Below are 22,588 nucleotides of genomic sequence, written 5' to 3'. Positions count from 1 at the left end.
GACTATGCAACCACCTTGTCCTGCGGATACATGCCTAGAGGGCCTAGGGCGCATTGTCACGAGCGGGGCTCTTGGTCATTTGCTTCTTTCGCCCCGAGAGGGAATTAGCCTATTCCTTCTATAGCAACTAGAAATAACGGCGCAGGAGATTAATACCTGCCACAGTTTTCCTTTTGTTTCTTACTAAGTTACTTTTGTTTGTGTTTATAGTCTTTTGTGTGACTCCGATATTTCCCTTCCTCCCTTTCGTGTCCTCCTATTGGTGCTCTCCACCAGTACATTTCCCCTTTTCACGGAATAGAGAGAGGGAGGACATGATTGTCAACCAATCTGTTTGCACGTTTAATGCTAGAGGCCAAATCCTGTACCGAATGCACCGCAAAAGGGTAATGATTGTCCTCTTTCAGGAAACGCACTTTAGCGCCCTAAATTTACCGAAATGCCCCACCTCATACTATTCAGTCTGGCACTATAGCCCAAACCCAACACGTAAAGCAGGGGGGGTATCAATAGCCTTGCATAAAACCTTCCAACACACCCTTCTTGACTCCAAAACAGACCCAGAGGGCAGATTCCTCTTTTTAAAAGTTTCCTTTGCAAATAGAATCTATACAATTGCTAATGTATACTTTCCCAATCAGGGCCAATTCGATTTTGGCTTCCGAACGCTCCGGGGACTGGCAGAATTTGCAGACGGTACCCAGATCGTGCTAGCAGGAGACTTCAACCTTGCCTTTGATCCTCTCCAAAGGCAAGTCTTCCGTCTCATCTGTACAGCTGCGTAGACTAAGGAGATCACTGAGGGATATGCAACTAGTGGATTTATAGAGAATCCTTCACCCTGGGGTAAAAGATTTCACATTCCACTCAGCAGCCCACAATAGCTACCATAGACTAGATCACCTTTTCATTTCATACCACCCTTTCTACGGTCCAGTCATGGGGTCCCTTACATTGGTAGCTCAACCCCCAAGACTATATTTATGGCGACTAAACGATAACTTATTAAGTGACGCCCTATGCATATCAGATATAAAGGCAGCCATACAGTCCTTTCCCCTACAACATACCGTAGACTCCTCTAATGCCACACTCCAAAGGGAAGGCCTAAAATTTGATATAAAAGGTATCCTGATGAACCATGGTTCACGCCTAAAAAAAGAACGCACACTCAAACTTTTGACGGAGTTGGGTAGGCTGGAAGACACTAATAAAGCTTCCCCTTCCGACTTGGTCAAAGCAAACTTGTCTACTATCCGCTAACAAATCTTGTCAATTTTAGACCAAAAAACCCAATGTGCGCTTGATTGCATGCGAAGGGGCTTCTATGAGTATTGGGACAAGTGCGGAACCTGGCTAGCCAGAGCTCTACACCCTAGAATGGCATTCACTCACATCCTCTCTATCAATTTCCCCCCTCAAAGGAAAGGTACACTCCTCCAACATAACAGAAGAGTTGCTCTTATTTTATGAACACCTATATAACATAAAAGATAATGCAAGCGACTTACCGCGACCTGCCCCTAGGGAAATTATGGAATATCTTGACCAGCACGCTCACCCCCCTATACCCTTCGAGGCGAGAGACGCACTTGAAGAGGATTTTACAGAGCATGAAGTCCACTGAGTTCTCAAGGACCTTAAGTCCGGGAAAAGTCCGGGACCGGATGGTCTCACGCCATGCTTTTTTAAGCTATTTGGAGAAGACTTAACACCCATGCTCCTAAAGACTTTCAATGCAGTGGCGGGGGGAACTCCCTTCCAGGCACACGCCTCCGTGTAATTGTTTCAGACCATCCCCATTCCTTTACCAAGGTCCTTCTTCGACCAACTTAAGCGGATGTCACAAGCTTTTGTCTGGCACTCCTCAAGGCTGCGCATTAGACAATACATACTAAGCCTCAACAAATTAGACGGGGGCACCAGACTACCTGACTTTCGCTCTTATCATAGGGCCTCCATCGCCACTTTCATACTTGACTTATTCCACAAATATCAATGTCTCCCCCCTCATAACACTTCTCCATAAATCTTGGCACAAATTTATGCAAATTATTAACTTGATTACAGTATCAGGCCCCCTCACCCCGCTCATAGGCAATCCTGATCTGCCAGACTTACAAAATGCTCCCTCAGATCCACAAACTTCTCTACCTAGGGTGCGTAGTGTAGTTAACGAGCAGGGGGTTCGCGCCATGACCGATGTAACAACAGCACTCGGCCTAGCTTCTTCCATAAGGCTACAATTCTTTCAGGTCAGTAAATTCGTCAACACCCTAGGCCAGTGATGGCTAACCTATGGCACTGGTGCCAGAGGTGGCACTCAGAGCCCTTTCTGTGGGCACTCAGACCATCACCAGAGATGACTCCAGGTATCTTCCTGCAGTCTCAGACATCCCAGGACTTGCTGTGCACAGAGCTATTTTAAAGTGACAGCTGTACCTGGGACTATTTTCTGCTTTATTGGTGTCCTCAGGTGCTGGTATCAATGAAAACTGTGACAGAGAAGGGAGTATAAATCACAAATTAAATTTCTGTGCTCGCACTTTGCGATAAATAAGTGGGTCTTTGTTGTAGTTTGGGCACTCAGTCTCTAAAAGGTTCGCCATCACTGCCCTAGGCCCATCTGCACTCTCTACCACCCTTACCCCGTTTGAAGAATTGTGTATGGACTCCTCCCCTCCTATCCACACGATCTCCTTGGTCTATGCTATGCTGGTGCAGGGAGGTGCGGGGGACGAGCTGCCGTCGTTTACTGCTTCGTGGGAAAGGGATCTCAATAAGTCTTTCTCACTCGAGCAGTGGCAAAAAGCACTTATTTTAACACACAAGGCCTCAGTCTCCTGCCGGCTCCAGGAACTTAATTACAAAATTACACTCACCGGCCACTTTATTAGGTACACCTGTCCAACTGCTCGTTAACACTTAATTTCTAATCAGCCAATCACATGGCGGCATTTAGGCATGTAGACATGGTCAAGACAATCTCCTGCAGTTCAAACCGAGCATCAGTATGGGGAAGAAAGGTGATTTGAGTGCCTTTGAACGTGGCATGGTTGTTGGTGCCAGAAGGGCTGGTCTGAGTATTTCAGAAACTGCTGATCTACTGGGATTTTCACGCACAACCATCTCTAGGGTTTACAGAGAATGGTCCGAAAAAGAAAAAACATCCAGTGAGCGGCAGTTCTGTGGGCGGAAATGCCTTGTTGATGCCAGAGGAGAATGGGCAGACTGGTTTGAGCTCATAAAGGGAACAGTGATTCAAATCGCCACCCGTTACAACCAAGGTAGGCAGAAGAGCATCTCTGAAAGCACAGTACGTCCAACTTTGAGGCAGATGGGCTACAGCAGCAGAAGACCACACCGGGTGCCACTCCTTTCAGCTAAGAACAAGAAACTGAGGCTACAATTTGCACAAGCTCATCGAAATTGGACAGTAGAAGATCGGAAAAACATTGCCTGGTCTAATGAGTCTCGATTTCTGCTGCGACATTCGGATGGTAGGGTCAGAATTTGGCATCAACAACATGAAAGCATGGATCCATCCTGCCTTGTATTAACGGTTCAGGCTGTTGGTGGTGGTGGTGTCATGGTGTGGGGAATATTTTCTTGGCACTCTTTGGGCCCCTTTGTACCAATTGAGCATCGTTGCAATGCCACAGCCTACCTGAGTATTGTTGCTGACCATGTCCATCCCTTTATGACCACAATGTACCCAACACCTGATGGCTACTTTCAGCAGGATAATGCGCCATGTCATAAAGCTGGAATCCTCTCAGACTGGTTTCTTGAACATGACAATGAGTTCACTGTACTCAAATGGCCTCCACAGTCACCAGATCTCAATCCAATAGAGCATCTTAGGGATGTGGTGGAACGGGAGATTCGCATCATGGATGTGCAGCCGACAAATCTGCGGCAACTGTGTGAAGCCATCATGTCAATATGGACCAAAATCTCTGAGGAATGCTTCCAGCACCTTGTTGAATCTATGCCACGAAGAATTGAGGCAGTTCTGAAGGCAAAAGCGGGTCCAACCCATTACTAGCATGGTGTACCTAATAAAGTGGCCGGTGAGTGTATATCTCAATGGTACAGAACACCTGCAAAACTGCATAGAATGTTCCCAGAGGTTTCTCCCCTATGCTGGCGCTGTGGAGAATCAGAAGGAACATGCTACACCTATGGTGGGATTGCCCCTCGATTCATAAACTTTGGAGGGAAATCTTCAACCTATACAAAGACATATGCAGGCATAGACCCGTCACCTGAGTTAGTCCCTGAGAATATAGAAAGAAGGGCTATCTCCAAATTCAAAAAAAGTCTACTTCGTCACTTTTTGGTGGCAGCTAGGCAGATAATCCCAAGGCTATGGAGATCCCCCAACCCGCCTACTAAAGCACAGTGGGTGGAAGCACTCAATGCAATATCTCCTTTAGAACCCAACCGGCCATGGAGATTTGGATACAGGCTAGTGACCCAGTACCCTAAAGCTCTACTCCTGGATATAAGGCAGCCTCTTACCCCTCCCCTCCCCCCCCCCCCCCGCCTTTCCACACACATCCCCCTCTATCCTACCCTTCGTGTTGTTTTGTGTCTCTATGTTGTCTGTGCATGTTAATTGAGTTATTGTTCATGGTCTCTCTGGTACTGGACCGTGACAGATTTTCTCTTTTGTTATTTTTCTGTTCCAACACATTGAATCTCATTATGCACTCAATTCTGTCATTCTAAGCATTCACCATAATGATACCTATACTCTTGAATTGCTTGTCACAATTTATTATACATGGTCATGTGCATATTAAATAAAAACATTATTGAACCATAACATACACCTCAGCCCGCACCAGACACCCAGTCCTGCAGTTTATACAATTACACACATTTATACACTGATATATATTTAAATGTGCACATATATATGCTTATACAAATATATGCGTGTATAAATACAGTATATGCAACTATACACAGTATATACACATAAATACAGTATATACACATACAGTATAAATATAGTATATACACAGTAGATGCATATATTCACAGTTGCACATATACACAGTATATACACATAGTATATATACTATATATACACAGAATATACATCATATATATACACAGATTAATACATATCTAATGTATATACTTACCCTTTTATGGTGACCGGCTGTGGCGTCAGGCTGGTGTGTGGGGAGGTCTGGGGGGGTAGTGGAGGACGGCTGCTTTTTCTGGCAGGGGGGGGGCAGAGCGGAGGACGGCTGCGCAAACTGGGTTGGAGCGGGCGGGGAGGCTGGGCCATGCAGCAGGATGGGGAGGCGAGTACCTGTGCCGGGGGGCAGACGGCTCTGCCATGCAGCTGTAGGGCGGGCGGGAGGCGGTAACTTGTGCCGGGGGGCGGCCGGCCAGCGGGGAGGCCATGCAGGGGGATACCTGGGGAGGCGGTCACCTGTGCCGGGGTCGGGCGGACTGCTCAGGCAGGTGGCGGCTGAGGAGGAAGGGCTCCGGGGGCGTGATCTGGTGGGGGCCCCCTGGGTATAATCCGGCCCTGAGTAGAATGACAGGTAGCGTCAGGTTTGTTCCCTAGGAGTCCCACAGGGATACAAACTGCATCAGTATATAGCTAGTTTTCAAATATGTTCTGTTCTAATCTATTCAATTCTATTCTGCCGCTAGGTGATAGTACAGAGATTTTATACCCTATGTCTGCGTCACAAAAATAAGTGGAAACACGTGTATGCACATGTGTTTCTCATCATCCTCCTAATGCTATAGTTTCCATGAAAGTGGCCAATTTCCATTGAAAAGCAACCCAGGAGATGGACGCATCTCTGAAATATGTAATACCTAACAGAGTATCAAATGAGGATAAGCTATGTTGATTTGGTTTTATTCACAGTTGAAATAAGGTTACATGAACTGTCCAAAATGGAGTCGAAGATACAACATGTCTAAGTTGTATCTTTGACTCCATTTTGGTTTTCCATTACATTCCACCTTAGACAGGTCAGGTCACCTTATAGGCACCATAAGCTATCTTTTATATGCTGGCGCTTAGTGGGTTTGAACATGGTAAATAAGGATGGAATGCATTGGACACAACAGTAACTTATAATTAGGAGAGCTATTATGCAAATTATAATTCCGGCAATTTTTCAGAGATGTCCAATATCCGGTAGGAAGGCTAATGGCCAATCCCACCACCCTTGATTTATGTCTTGTTTAAAGGACACCTGTCATCAGGTCTCTGCCACTTGTCCTGTCACCTCTATCTGTTGGAGCAGCTCACAAGGATCCCATCCCAACCTTTATCTAGTTATTTCATACATTATTCATTGTAAAATCATCTATTTTTTATCATGTAAATGAGGCTGGTCACATGGTCAGAGGCAGTGATGTCACTCCTGTTCCCCCTCCCCTCTCCTCCCCCTGCTCATGTCTGTGTGTAATGTATAGTAAAGTATTGCTGGTGTCTGTGCTGCATCTGCTGACATGCTGCATCCTCCTAATACACAGAGACATCAGCTACACATGAATCTGACATGTTCTGCTGTGACATGGCTCCCTGGAGCTGCTGTATCTCTCCTAAACACACACATGCACACACAGGCTGCAGGGGGTGTGGCCACCAGCACCAGGAAGCACATCATTATACAGCCTCACTCCATTATACAGGCTGTCAGTCATGCACTGGGGGTGTGGCTGTGCCTCCCACTCATGAATAGAGTGGACAGCTTGAATATGCTAATTCTTCATTGGACATTTCACAGGTCATTTGCATACAACTTTAGGACCTCATTGCTTAGGTTTACAGGCATGTAGAGGGACAATGAAGGGATAGAGGCAATGCTCTCTAATGGCAGTTTATGAAAATATATTTAGTTTAAGGGGGTTATTTTGCATGACGGGTTCTCTTTAATATGGGTAATCCTTTCATGCAGTTGCTGTAATTTACCATGAACCTCTTCTGAATGGTCAGATAAATTAAAGCAACACAGTCCTGCAAAACTTTCACATCCGTGACTGTGTTTGAGTAACAGGTAATCTATAGTGGCTCTATTTTGTAATATAGCCTTCTTATATGAATGTAAATCTAGCAAAATATCCTCTATAATAGCACTAGCAATATTTATATTTCTTATCCTAAAGCAAGCCATATGTGCTAGTGTTATTTGATTATCTACGGCTAAGCCGGGCACTCCTACAGCCAGACTTGTAAACCTCCTGTCGGCAGCAGAATATATATCATCGGGCAGTTGTATAGTGTCTCTCTTTCTCACAGCATGCTCAAGTGGTGGAGGGACCGTAGTTATAGAGGTATTCTCATCTGGGCACTCACATTCAATTTCATTAATCTGCCATATGTAAACATTTCTTAACCCCTTAACGCTCTGCGCAGAGGTACAGGGAATGTATGAAGAGGGGCTCACGGGCTGAGTCCTCTTCATACAAAGCTGGGGGTTGTTGCATATTGCAGCAAACCCCCACCGCTAACAACCGCGGTTGGTGCTTGCATCTTTATTACAATCGCCGTGCCTCCGAACGTCATCGGGGGCGGCGTTCGGTTGCCATGGTAGCCTCGGGTCTTCGTTTGACCCGAGGCTATCCGTCTTCTGCAGATTCGTTACAATGAGCCAGTGGCTCATTGTAATGAATGAGCTGCAAAAATGCCATATATTGCAATACAGAAGTATTGCAGTATATGGTAGGAACGATCTGACCATCTAGGGTTAATGTACCCTAGATGATCTAAGAATTAGTGAAAAAAAAAGTTTAAAAAATAAAAAAAATTTAAATATAAAAAATTCAAATCACTCCCCTTTCGCTAGAACTGATATAAAACATAATAAACAGCAAAAATCAGACACATTAGGTATCGCCGCGTCCCAAAATGCCTGATCTATCAAAATCTAAAAACGGTTACGGCCGACGGTGACCTCCGAGACGGGAAATGACGACCAAATGTCCGAAATGCGACTTTTACACCTTTTTACATCACATAAAAAATGATCAAAATGTCGCACAGACCTCAAAATGGTAGCAATGCAAACGTCGGCTCATTTCACAAAAAATGACACCTCACACAGCTCCGTGCGCCAAAGTATGAAAAAGTTATTAGCTTCAGAAGATGGCAAAATTTTTCTTTTTTGTACACATTCGTTTAATTTTTGAAAATGTATTAAAACACAATACAACCTATATAAATTTGGTATCACCGCGATCGCACCGAACCAAAGAATAAAGTAGGCGTGTTATTTGGAGCGAAGAGTGAAAGTCGTAAAAACTGAGCCCACAAGAACGTGACGTGCGTGTTTTTTGTTTTTTTTTTTTTTTCAATTTTTCCACATTTTGGAATTTTTTTTCAGCTTCGCAATACACGGCATGTTAGAATAAATAACATTACGGGAAAGTAAAATTTGTTACGCACAAAATATGCCCTCACACAGGTCTGTACACGTAAAAATGAAAAAGTAATGGATTTTTGAAGGTGGAGAGCGTGAAAAAAAAATGTTCCTGTGTAAAGATAATTTCTCGTAAATGTAGTGATATGGTTCCTTAGAAACACGACTGTGTCCTTGGATACGGCCACCTCTGCTGGAGTGATTGCACAAAGAAACAAAAGGTTTTTGTATATGAAATGTCCGGGAGTTACTGCAGGTCCCACAGCCGTCCTGTGGTAATGATCGCTGAATCCAGGAAGTCAGGCAGGACTCTATAGTGCATGTCTGGCCACCGCTGCCAAAATGTGAGGTGGTCGTATCCGAGAAAGCCACCTCGTTTCCAAGGGACAACATGGCTACATTTATGAGAAATATCTTCACACGGGAAGATTTTTTTAATTGACATCCAATTGAAGAAATGTTTACACATGGCAAATGTATTTAATTAAATGTAAATGCCCTGATGGGAATACCACTTTAAGGTTAACTTAAATTCGGCATCAGTTATAGCCCCAGTTGATATTTTGATCATGTTTTCACTCTAAATCACTATAAGTGGGGCAGTCCAAACAAGCATAATAAGGACTTATCCAGTCTGCATGCATATGTAAATCATTGTCCGTTAATTCTGTATCATTTAACTGTATGCGTAGCAGTTGAATCCATACTTCAACAGGAGCTGGTACAGCAACTAAACAAGTTTCCAGGACATTGCTGGAATATATACGTTTTTCAGGCAAAAGTCTGTCCTATTCGGTACTCGAGCTAGGTACAGCCAAATGTTCTCCTTTGTTTTCCATAGATCTCTCTCCCACTCTCTTGCTCCTCGACTTAGGTTGTTCTCGGACCAGCTGGGGGCTTGATAGGGCAATAAGTCCACAATAGCACCACCACAAGACATCCGATGAGGATTAGCAGGATCCAAACCTAATAGAAGATGGAAATTATTCATGTGAATACACATTATTGGCTGGGGTGTACTGATACTGAGTTGCACCAGGTGCCATGGTAACCAGCACATTATAAGTGCCTTTTGCAATTACTTCAGCCGGTGTGGGAGGTTCTTGGGGCTGTTTTTACACATACTTTTGCTCCATCTGAGTGTCCAAAACCTCAGGACCTTATACAATCAGGAGTGTAGGAGCCTCTCCTTTAGCTAGGGTAATTTGGGGGTGTGATCAGACTAGCAATTATTCTATCTTCTCTCCCTCCTGAATTCCCAATGCTTCTGTTCCAGTGTTATGTAAAATCACACCGATTTCACCTTGGTGATCTACATCAATTTCCTCATTACTTGCCTGTACAGCATGTAAACTCAAGCAGGATTGTCCAAGGATTATTTCTTGAGTTCCCCCTGGGTTTCTGTATTACTTCACATGGATAGTTTTTGTAGCTCTAGGGATTTCAACAAGTTTCATGTTTAATTTTCCTATCACAACTGGATTAACTTTCACAAATTTTACTTCAAAAGCAAACTTCCTGTCAGGCAGCTACAACTGCATCCACTTTAAAAATGTCTATATCTATAATATATTCAAGGACTGGGACTAGAACAATTAACAATACTACAATAAAACATTATACTGTTTGACAGGAAGATTCCCTATTTTAAGGCATATTTTTGATCAAGTGCATATGATTTTCTGAGACCAAGCACTGTAATAGTCACTTTTTGCCCAGTGTGTTTGCTTGGATTTCCATAAATAAGTGTAGCCTCTGCCCCATATCTACTTATGCAAATACATTTCAATAATTGTCTTTAATCAATTAGCAAATTTACATGGGGTCTGGCATTCTACACCGTGGGCTTTGCAATTCTGTTAGTCCTATAACTCCTGGGAAGAATTTCCCCGAAACAACCCCCATTTCTCCTGAGCCTTGTAATCCGATAACAGTGCCTTAACTTTTTTAAACAAGTTAGTGGCTGGGGCATGATTTAGAAGAGTTGTTTGCTCTCTTCTGATAATTGGTTTGGCAATTAACTGTGGAGCGTCTATGATTGTATCAGAGGGATCTACCCAATCATCATTCCCCTTTGAATCACCTGAGTTGTCCTGATCCATAGAAAAGAACACTGAGGCATCAAGTTGGGAAGGGTTACAATGAATCCCAGCACAAGAAACTGCCAAAGCTACCCTGTGCTTCTTTATCTTCCCTCGACGCTTTCTGTATTTATATTGGGCTGCCCTTACAAATGCCTCTTCTGACACATTTTTATACAGAAACGCTTTGTCAGCCAACATCTGATGCTGATATCTATGCATAGTTTCCTGAGACTGTAGAGTTAACAGCGGCTGTTCTAATTCACTGACAAGATTCTGTAAAAGCATTTTCTCCTCATGCTGCTGCCTGCATTCTCTGAGCAGAATCCAGCCCCTCTTGCACACATTGCCTTCACTGATCTGCACTTTTTCTAAACTCTGTGCAACATCTACCGGGCTACAATTAGTTAACTGTTCCTTCCAGTTTTCACTTAATCCAGTAGTTTTAGCCAGTTCTTTCGCTAAAATTGAGTAAAGAGCCTGCTCCTAACCTGTGATTACATCAGAAGACACATTAGGACTAGTTTGAGTTTTACGCTTAAACATTTTACTCATGATGATTAATTCTATAAATCGAGATCCTGCCGTACTATGCCAAAATGTATTACAAAGAGTGACAGTTTCTTTGTTTTCTTATTCTATAACACGAAATCAATCTTTAAAAGGTTTATTGCAATACAAAAGTATATAGAGTTAAATAAAATGTTATACTCACAACACTGTCAACTTTCATTGAGCTCAGGCACACAAATCTTCACGGGCTTATCAACTTACAACTCTATCCAGCATCATTGATGACCTTGCGGCAGGTAGGGGTCTTCACGGACTATCACCTAGTGGCAGAATAGAATGGAATAGATTAGAACAGAACAGATTTGAAAGCTAGTTATATACTGATGCGTTTTGTATCCCTGTGGGACGCCTAGGGAACAAACCTAATGCTACCTTTCGTTACCTGTCATTCTACTGCTTGGTGATAGTCCTCTACCTGCCGGAAGGTCATCAATGATGCTGGACAGAGTTGTAAGTTGATAAGCCCGTGAAGTTTTGTGTGCCGGAGCTCATCAATGAAAGTGTTGTGGGTAGAACACTTTATTTAACTCTTTATATACTTTTGTATTGCAATAAACCTGTTTAAATATTGTTGACTGTGTAATTTTTCTTATTCTATAACCCGAAATCAAAGAACCTGTCACTCTTTGTAATACAGGCGCCCTGGAGCCTTTTTGGCAACACTGGGACCTCTCGCCTTGAATTCCTTGATGTGATTGTTGACTGAGGTGCAATCTTTCTAGCTGTACTCTTCCCTGTTAGTCCAGTTTTGTGAAGTGCAATGATGACTGCATGTCTTTCTTTAGAGATGACCATGGTTAACAGAAGAGAAACAATGATGCCAAGCACCAGCCTCCTTTTTTAAAGTGTTCAGTGGTGTGATTCTTACTTAATCATGACAGATTGATCTACTGCCCTGCCCTCATCAACACCCACACCTGTGTAAATGGAGCAATCACTGAAATGAAGTTAGCTGCTCCTTTAAGGCAGGCCTGCAATGAAGTTGACATGTGTTTTGGGGGAAAAAGTTCATTTTCTTGGCAAATAGTGACTTTGCAATTAATTGCTGTTAAGCTGATCACTCTTATAACATTCTGGAGTATATGCAAATTGCCATTATAAAACGTGATGCAGTAGACTTTGTAAAAATTAACATTTTGTATCATTCTCAAAACTTTTGACCATGACTGTACAGGGGTCAGGTCAAGAGAGGGTCTGGGCTTATGCTGGCTTCGGCCTAAATTCTTCTCCGGGTGGGTCTTCCGTCGGCGTGCCTTCTCCTCGCGACTTCCTGGGTCTTCAGCGGCACGGGGTTGCGGCCCATGCAAGGACGCGCGACCCCGCCGGAACTACAGTTCCCAGGTGTCCTTTGTGCTCTGATGATGACGCGGTTTTCACTCGGAGTGCAGAATGGAACACAGGCACACTAGTGACTGCCACTTGCATGGGGGATGGGTTTCCCTATAAGGTATTTAAACCTCTAGACACAGTAGTTGCATTGATCTGAGGTCTATGATGCTCTGTATACTGTGTTCCTTGCCGTCCCAGACATTATGGCTGATGAGGCAGACTGGGCCTACTCCACCCTCCTGTTCATGTAAGTGGTGCTGTATGGCATGTTCTAATTCATTGCTTTCATGCTATTAGAACCCCAAGTTAATATCTCCTTTACCCTCAGACCCTTGATCCTTCTAAGGAGGGGGAAAATGGTAAAGGTAGAGAAGATAGATCGGAAAGATCTTGGCAGTCTAGCAAGTCTGTGAAGAGTAAGACCGCTGCTAGAAGATGCAACATGTGTCTCCGTTCCATGCCGGACTCGTATAACAAACCTATCTGCAGGTCTTGTATTGAGAACTTCATGTGGGAGGAGAAGACTTCCTTTATGGATGAGCTAAAGTCCTTTATTGTGGAAAAAGTGGTCTCTTATGTCGCCTTTGCCACGCAAAGAGACCCACCTCAGAAAAAGCCCAGACAGTTAAATTCCTCCTCGGATGATGAGCATTTTGACTCAGAGGCAACGTCTTGTTTGCTAGGATCGAGATCCCCAGGAACTTAGTCAGAGAACAGAATCCCGTCACCTGTTCCATATTGACGAACTTGATAATCTGTTGAAGGCTATGAGGTAGACGAGGTTCCCTCCATGTCTCTGGAAGACAAACTGTTTGGTGGCCTTAAGGCCAAGAAGCAACGTGTTTCCCGTGAACGATCCCTTGATAGGGTTGATCATGGAAGAATGGAAAGACCCAGAGAAAAACATGGTAATTTCCAAAAAATTCAGAAGATGTCTTGTCTTTGATCAAGAGGTTTCCAAGGATTGGGATTCAGTCCCCAAGGTGGATGTCCAGGTCACTAAAGTGGTTAAGAAGATAGACCTCCCATCTGAAGATTCGGCGCAGTTGAAGGATCCTATGGATACGAAGTCTGACGCCCTCTTGAAGAAGGCCTGGGAAACCTCCATGCTCAGCCTCAAGTCAAATCTTTCGGCTATGTCTGTAGCGAGAACACTCTTTTTCTGGTTAAGAGAGCTAGAGTCCCACATCGGGAAGGCACACCTATGGAAGCCCTACTAGAAAGCGTGCCTTTGTTGAAGTCGGCTACGGCCTTCCTGGCGGATGCAGCGGCTGAAGGTATATGTTTTGCGGCCAAAGAGAGCGCTCTAACCAATGCTACAAGACGGGCTCGTTGGCTGAAGCAATGGGGCGGTGACATTCGGTCCAAAACCAAGCTCTGCAGAGTCCCCTTTTCCAGAACTTTTGTATTTGGTCCTGAATTTGATGCCATTCTGGAAAAGGCATCCGACAAAAAGGGATTTCCAGAGAACAAGGCAGTTTCTAAGAAGGCTTCCTTTCGTCTCTTTAAGAACCCCATGGACTCCTTTCATGGGAAAAGTAAAAGGGGTCACTGGAGCTACCCTAAGGGAGGAAGAGGAAGGGGCTTCCTCTTTGCTTGTTCCTGGAACCCTCAGGTGGGTTAGCAGTGACACCAGGGGGGTGGGGGGTGCGCGACTCTCTTGCTTGCATCCAAGTGGTCCTCTATCACGATGAATCCATGGGCCCTGAACACTATCCAATCTGACCTTCCCACCCCCCTCAAGGTTTGTCTCTCCCATTTCTGCCTACCCCTCCACTCTCTTATCTGGCAGGAAGTCTCGTCCCTCATCGATTCAGATGTGGTGGCAGAAAACAGGCGCCTCCCTGGAACAAATCTGCAAAGCAGCTACACGGGCTTCCCCCTCTGTTTATTAAACATTATCGTCTGGCCTTATCCGGTTCTCACTATGGAAGGCTGTGGTCCCACACTAACACTCTATTTATTTTGTAGATCTTCAAGTGGGCCGTCATGGGAGGACGTCATGGAAATGGGGAATTGGTACTCGCCGGTAATTCGGTTTCTATCTAGTCCCTAATGACGGCCTATATATATATTCCCTCCCTTATTTTGTTGTTGTTTCTATTGTATGTATGTGACTTAAACATATGAAATAAATTGTGTTGCATCTTCCACCGGTATAGTTATTTGGTAAAAACTGGCAGGAGGATTAATATTAAACACCATCACTATGAAGTGCAATTTGTTATGCAGAAAATAAGCCGCCATACAGCTTTTTACGTGTAAAACTAAAAAAGTTATAGATTTTTGAAGGTGGGGAGTAAAAATTAAACAAAAGGACATCTTGTAAGGGATTAACACTAAAATCAAGGTGAGCAGCTCTGAACAACTCCTCCTTTGTGATTGACATCATGCATCAGGCTTCAGGAGTTTGGGTTATGTCCCTTGATGCAAAACCATCAATTACAGTGAGGAGAAATTTCTGAGGAAGAGAGAGCTTGGCTTCATGGTTAAACTCTCTGCCTCCTTAACGTCATGCAACCAATTTACATCTCACTTTTAAGTAGATTTTCTCGAAAATGCCAAAACCTCGGGCCATGAGAGAAACAAATTTGTGAAAGGTGTTCGGCTGCTTGACAACATGCTGGAAGTGGTTTATTATGTCATTTTTCTGCTGACAGGTTCCCTTTAAGGTGGTGAAAGATCCTCTTTAACATGACGTTATTTGGGTGATCGCTGTGCATCCAAGCAGTCACATGCCAACTAGAAGCTGTACTACAGCAGATGGTGAAAGTTGTGCAGTCATGTCTGTACAGCTATGGTAATATATGCAGAGGTCTTGAAAGTCGCCTAACCTATTAGGCCATACTCACACAACCGTTGGGGGACGTATGTATGTCACACTTGCGGCACCGTACCGTTCCGTACCCAGGAAAAAATAGGACATATCCTATTTTCACCCGTATTATGGACCATGCCCCGTGTATCGCTATGGAGAGGGGCGGGGGTGAGCAGCGCTCCTCTACTCGTGTGTGTGTGTGTGTGTGTGTCTTTAGGAAGGATTGTTTCTGTTGCTACAATATATCTCATGTTTTTTGTATTTTTCTACATTTCAGTGGTATTGGTTTGGCTCTGTGTGAGAGACTCCTTTCTCAAAATGACCAGATCCGCCTATGCTTGGCCTGCCGAAATATGCAGAGAGCTGTATCTGCACGTTCTGCACTTCTGTCGTCACACCCGTCTGCTGATATAAGCATTGTTCAAATTGATGTTGGCAGCATAAAATCGGTGTTACAAGGAACAAAGATACTTAAAGAGAGGTGAGTATAGCTTGTCTTAAAGACACAAGTCTGTGTTTGTGTGTTGCTGTTTTTAATTTTTTTTTTTTTCCCAATGCATTCTCTATTTAAAGCTCGAAGCAGCCAGAAGACCCTTTCTAGATATATAGTTACAATACATATGGACCATATGTTGACAGTATATTAAAGTAACCCTGTCACCAGCTTTTAACCCTGCAAAAGTAGCAGCCCCCTTAGGAAGCGTATGCATTTCCCCTGAAATCTACCTATAACAATGTGAAGCCATGAGAAAATGAGCAGAAAACTGTTATATTTTGCAGAGGAAAAGTCAGAATTGGAGGCTGTCACTAAAGATGCCCTGGGTTTTCTAGCAGTAAAAACCAAGTTTTGAAATAAAGTTTTCTTTCACATGACATCATTGTGGTTCTGTGAGCTACAGAACCGGAGACATGGGCGGTTAAAGAATTACATCAAATTATCATATTCCCTACTATAGCTTTTTATCTGTGTGTGTATACACACACATGGGCACACACCCCTCCTAAAGCAGCTGCTAGTTTAGTGGAGTAAAAGTAGGTGACCGGTTCCCTTTAAGGATTTCTTTATGGATTGTAGCTACTGATATTGAACCTGGGATTGAATTCCTTAAAGTATAATATGGAATAACAAACAATGTTCCTCTGTTAGAATCTATCCACTCATACAAGGTAGCCATAGGAATAGGGTTAAAACCATAATCAAGAAATAAGAAAAATTCCACCACCAATTTTGTCATTAACACATGAGAGATTTATTTGGCTAAATGCATCAGATTTCTGGTTAATATTGCACCACAAAACTCATCCATGCCATGCACCATGTATAGTATTTTTTTTATTATTAGACATTTTTCACGGCTTCCCCACCTGGTGGTGCTGCTTGACTTCTGTAGGGACAGGATGCAGAGAGGTTAAAGGTCCCTCCCCCACATCTGTACTCCAGTGTCTTCCTGTCACACAGGGCAGAGAGCAGTGAGGACTCTCCACGCTCTCTCCAGATAGGGCAGGGTGGGGAAGAAAAACCGCTTTCGTACTGCAGGTACTGTACCTAAAGTACGTGGACTTAAGCCGGTGCAGCTTTCTGCATTTGGGAATCAGGAGCAGTGGAGTATGAAGTATAAATGTTTGACGGTGTCTCTCATGTCTCCATACTCTTCCAAGTCTGCGACTCCTGCTAGCTTCCGAGATAGTACACAGGTATCTTTGTTCATTAGTGTGCACTTTGGATGGTAACATTTTTCAGGGTTCTATGTCTCATATTAATTTTTATTAGGCTTTGTTGCTACTCTGGCGTTTTATGCTAAAGATGCTGTCTCCTTTCATGGAATATCCAAACCCAGAATCCCAGCCCTTCATGTCTGGAAGTGGCTTAGGGCGTTCAAATTATAAGGGTTCTACACTATGTGATATCCCTTTATTCTGCCTATAAAGCAGCCTTCAAAGAGATGCAATATGGTTTTTTTTTTTTTTTTTTATAAGCTACCTTCTGGTCATCCCAAACGAAAAAAATTTGATTCGCTGAGTTCGCCAAATTGTCTTACAAAATTTCAACCCAAGTTGAATCATGACGAATCATGTTAAAAAACAGGCATTTCCTGGCTGCAGAGAGCCTGTAAGGTGTTGTAGAACGTTGTTCCATGCTCAAATATGCATAGGGAGCGTGGTTTGGTCTTCAAACAATGCTGTGTTTTAGATTCTAAGAGCGGTGGCTGTCATGTGCATGTCATATGCACATGACAGCCACCGCTCTTAGAATCGCTTCACTCTTCAATTCTATTACAGAGGCCAACTTCATCAAATAAGTGAAGCGGGAACACAGCCTGACAAGGTAATGTCTGTGCCAGCTGGAAAGGACTGAGCTGAGGGCCAAGATCCCACTATAACATCAAAGAGAGCACTCTTTTTACACTGACATCTGATGATTCCATAGATTAGCCTATTCTGTTAAACGCTGATACATGTAGAAGCCCCCCAAAAGAGTGGAGAGGGTGTCGGCAGTAATTTTGCTTTGACGTCACTGATTATTTTGCCATTCTTTTCATCCCTTTTCAATCGGTCATCAATCCATCTGTATTTCTAAAGCCAAATACAAATGGTAATGGACTAAAACAGAGATGAGCAGTAAATGGGATTTTTGTATATTTCCTCTGTGTTGTGTATCCACTCCTGCTTTTGGCTATCAATCCTGAGGCTTTTCATTCCTTCTGACAGATGAAATGAAGGTGGAAACTAAATATAGTGGCAATGTCATAGAGTGGTGGAGGGTGAAAACTGCATTATGGAAATCACAGGGTGTTCCAGGGAGACAGCGTTCAGTTGGCAGCAGCATGAGTAGGCTGCAGTGTAGCACAATGACAGTGTAGAGGTGCCAACAACAACAGCAGCAGCAGGAGGCCAGAAAGTGGAACAATAACAGTGTAGGCGGGTGAAGGAAGCTGCTCATTAAGGACTTAAGCTGCTGCTGATGCCCCCCCCCCCCCCCCAATCTCCACACAATAGCTGTGGCAGTAGTACGTGAGCGATGACTGCCAGGAATTCCCCGGTCAGACCTGACAGAGGATGGACAATGGCGCACATAGGCAGTTTCCAATTATCTGCACAGTATTTCTCTATAAGAACAAAAGTTGAAAGCAGGAAATGTACAGGGATAACTATGTAATTGGTTATAGGTCCTGTACAGGTTGTTACACCAAAATAGGTGCCCCACAAAATTCTGAAATATGCAAAACCTATGGTATCCCTCAAGATGAGGAGAAGAGTGTGAGGCAATCTGACAACACTGATTTCACCAGACTCTGCTTGTGCTCCAATGTCCTCCTCCTCCTCCAGTTCAGCCTCCACTGGACTCATGTGGTCGAGATGTAGTCTCCACTTCTCCAGTGCCCTGACCAGACAGATTTTGCAAGAAAATCTTGGACTCCAGTCACACTGTATAGGTTGCAGGGAGTTTTTTATTAATACAAACTATTATACGTGACGTTTCGGTCAACAATAGACCTTTATCAAACTCTGTGGAATATAGTACAAAAAAGAAGTGCATGAGGAATGTTATATAAACACCAAAAAAGCTATTTACATATATACAAATGAGTCACAAATATATTGCGATATTGACATCAAGAGTGCATCAAAATAAAGAGGGAGCAAACTCCAAAATAGGCATTACAATACAGCAATAGCAGTTGTCATGGAGTCACAAACAATGTTAAAGACAAGTGGTGGTTACAGATACAATGGTCTTCATAGGTTCATGAAAGGCATATCTGGTCCAATCTCAGAGAAAATACCTGTGGGAAATACAATGAAAGGTCAGCTTACCAGTCTGTAAAGTGGAATCAGTAAAGGGAGGTATGCTTGTAGCAATGTAGCGCTGCCCAGAAGGAATAGCGGTCTGTGCCGCTTAGTGGAGTGTGGCGCTGGTCTCCTCCTGCTGGCGGCGGCTATTTAAAGCCCCAGGGGAGTGTACTTCCGGTATCGTGACAGCAACTTCCGGTATGGGACCGGAAGTTGTCACAAAAAAAAAAAAAAAAATTGAAAAAATTGAAAAATGATGAATATTGGACATCGATGGGTATAGAATGGATTTTGAACATGGAGGGGGAAAAAAGGATAATAAAAAAGAAAGAAAAATAGAAAATAAGGTAGATAAAATCCAGAAAAGATAAATAGGAAAAAATTGAGAGATTTAGGGTGGAGAGCATACAGAGAACAGGCTTATTTTACCCATCCTTAGTAGTGGTGTCAACGAATCAGCATCAGGAGATTCTATCGTCTCTGTAAAAAACACATTAATTAGACACTGGGAATGTAATAGGGTTAGCAAAAGCTTTGTATATTATAGTCTCTATTGAGTCCATCTGGTTGTAATGTTTGTAATGTGTGTATCCAGTAGGATTCACGCTTCTTTAATAGTCCAACTCGATCCCCTCCTCTCCTCGGCATTTCAACATGTTCGATAATCTGGAATTTAAGTTGATTTATGGAATGCCTGGCTTCTAGGAAATGGGCAGGTATGGGGAGTAATGTGTTGTTGAGACGAATGGTGGACTTGTGCTTACATATCCTTCAAAACCTTCATTTACCATAGTCCTTTGTTTATCCAACATTGTCAAATTTGGAAAAGATATATTGATGATGTGTTCTGCATATGGAGGGGCCCAGAGAATTCACTCTTAGAATTTCTGACATACCTCAACTCTAATCGCCCAGAATTACAATTCACCATCCATCACGACCTTACGAAAATTCAGTTCCTTGACACACTTGTCATTAAAAAAGAGGACGGCACTCTATGGTCTGATATATACAAAACCCACAGACCGTAATAACTTACTTCACTTTTCCATAGCGTCCCCCATGACGGCCCCAACTGGAGGATGACCCTTGACCTCTGTAGGGACAGGAAGCAGAGAGGTTAAATACCCCACCCCGGCATCCGTACACCAGTGGCTTCCTGTCCCTACACAGGGCAGGTGGTAGAGAGAAGTCTCTCCTCATCCCCAGCGGTTGGGACGGTGAGGGGGGACCTAAGTGGCGCAGGGAGTCGTCCCTTACCCTAAGGCGGTCTCGGCCTCGATCGGACTTCGGTCCTTTCCTCTGCCACAAGCAGAGACGCCATTTTCTCCGGCTCTGCCCGCAGCTCTGCGCAGCTAAGGACACCCGGAGCGTGTCCATCGCAGAAGTCACGTGGAACCGGCTGCCGTCCGACTCTGGTGACGACTTCCGCCGGAAATGACGGGACCGGATGTGACGTCACGATGGCGCGGCCCGGAAACAGGAGCGTGGAGCGGTAAGATTCAAAAGCGAGATAGTCATGTTGATCTGAGGTCTAACAGTCGCTCCTTTAGCCCTGACTCAAGCATACCCTGAGATCGGACGCTATTCTAGGCATTTCCAGCCATCAAGGTCGGTTACATGCTGTTTTGTTGCCTCATATGTGTCTTATCCAGATCCAGGCCTATATACATGTGTGTGTCTCTCTTAGGGACCTGTGCAGTATATCCCTCATTTCAAGATACCTCAGGTACTCCTTTATTTGTATTCCAATTGGTTAATAGCAGAATTTATTTCACTTTCTGTTAAAATGTTTAGGCTTACTGATACCTGTGGTCCCACAATTGGGAATATGGAGACGCATGGCATGGAGGCTGCGAGTCTGGATCTCTTATCCTTGAACCCTGTAAGTAGGGTTAATTAGGGATAGGGTGGTGGGTCACCCACATATCCCTGTATTATCACATAGGGTCCGGTTAAGGACTAATTACTTCTCCTTCTCCTTGGTAGGAGCCCAGGGAAAAGGAGAAGGATAAAGGGAGAGCTAAAGATCAGTCGAGCGCGAAAAGAGCCGCTTCAAGGAAGTGCAACATGTGCTCAGAAAAGCTCCCTGCAGACTACAAAAAACCAGTCTGTAAAACCTGTGTGGATAACCTACTCAGAGAAGAGAGGTCTTCTTTTGTGGATGAAATGCGCAGTTTTATAAGGGATGAGGTTAAAACATCTATAGCCTCATCTATAACAGCTCTTATACCTCAAGAGCCTCTGCATAAAAGACAACGAGTTATGGAATCCATGTCAGACTCCGCATCGGACTCGGAAGGGACCAAGGAATCTATTGATATGGAGCCAGGACCATCCAATTCAGCATGTAAAATGGAATCTAGATATTTACTAGCTTCAGAAGATCTGGAACCACTTCTAAAGGCTATGAGGGATACCCTCAAGATCGAGGAGATAGAGGAAACTAAATCCATTCAAGATTAGTTATTTGGACTCCTTAAGGTTAAGAAGAGGCGAGTGTTTCCCATAAATAACACTCTTAAGGAGCTGATACTTGAAGAATGGAGAGAACCGGAGAGTAGAATCTCCATTTCTAGAGAGTTTAAAAACCGTCTCTCCTTTGATGAAACAGAAGCAAAAATTTGGAACTCTACCCCCAAAGTCGATGTTCAAGTCACCAAAATGACTAAAAAGACGGATCTTCCATTCGAGGATGCAATTCAGCTAAGGGATCCTCTGGATAGGAAGGCGGACAGCCTTCTAAAAAAGACATGGGAATGTGCCATGTTGAATCTAAAATCTAATATTACTACGACGTCCATGGCGCGCACTCTGTTTCATTGGATTTCAGAATTGGAAGGTCATGTTAGAGACGGCACTCCAAGAGAAATGTTATTGGGCACATTCTCCACCTTAAAAGCAGCTACAGCCTTCATTGCAGATGCCTCAGCGGAGGGAGTAAGGATAAGTGCCAAGGAAGGGGCACTGTCAAATTCGGTTAGAAGGTCACTCTGGCTTCGCCAATGGACCGGTGATTTCAGGTCAAAATCAAAGTTATGTGGAATTCCATTCGAGGGGGAATATCTTTTCGGTTCGGAACTCGACACGCTTTTGGAGAAGGCGGCGGATAGGAAAAAGGGGTTCCCGGAGTCCAGGAGTAACCCCAGGAAACAGGCCTTTCGGGACGCTAAGGACAGAAAACAGCCCTTTAGAGGGAAAGGCAAGCAAGGTAGATGGAGCTACCCTAAAGGAGGGAAAGGAAGAGGCTTCCTACTCAGTGCCAGCAACTCTGCCCCGGCTTATAGAAAACAATGACGCCAGGGTGGGGGGAAGACTGTTAAAGTTCCACTCTCAATGGACTCAAATAACATCAAACCCCTGGATACTAAGTATTCTTCGGGAAGGTTACCATTTAGAATTGACTTCTCTTCCTCCCAGAAAATTTGTTCTGACCAAGCAGCCCTCAGAAAATCTCTCAGACTCATTATGGTTGGAGATACAAAAACTAATTCGACTGGACGTCATCATCCCGGTAGCTCAAAAACAGTTAAGAGAGGGACACTACTCCCCCCTCTTCTTAATAAAAAAACCGAACGGTGCCTTCAGAA

At 43.9% G+C, this 22,588-nt stretch overlaps 1 protein-coding gene across 5 annotated transcripts in view; it reads left to right on the top strand.

Annotated features, from left to right (window-relative positions):
* HSD17B7 (hydroxysteroid 17-beta dehydrogenase 7) overlaps window positions 1-22,588 on the top strand; it is a 121,180-nt gene that overhangs the window by 17,922 nt on the left and 80,670 nt on the right. For all 5 annotated transcript variants that reach the window (XM_072128123.1, XM_072128124.1, XM_072128122.1 and 2 more), the window contains one exon: window positions 15,484-15,687. In XM_072128123.1, the coding sequence (XP_071984224.1) occupies window positions 15,484-15,687 (204 nt within the window). The remainder of the gene's footprint in view (window positions 1-15,483; window positions 15,688-22,588) is intronic.

Source organism: Engystomops pustulosus, chromosome 10 (genome assembly GCF_040894005.1).
Source record: "Engystomops pustulosus chromosome 10, aEngPut4.maternal, whole genome shotgun sequence".
Classification (NCBI taxonomy): domain Eukaryota; kingdom Metazoa; phylum Chordata; class Amphibia; order Anura; family Leptodactylidae; genus Engystomops; species Engystomops pustulosus.
The sequence above is the reverse complement of the archived record's forward strand: the minus strand, read 5'-3'. Positions and strand labels throughout refer to the sequence as shown.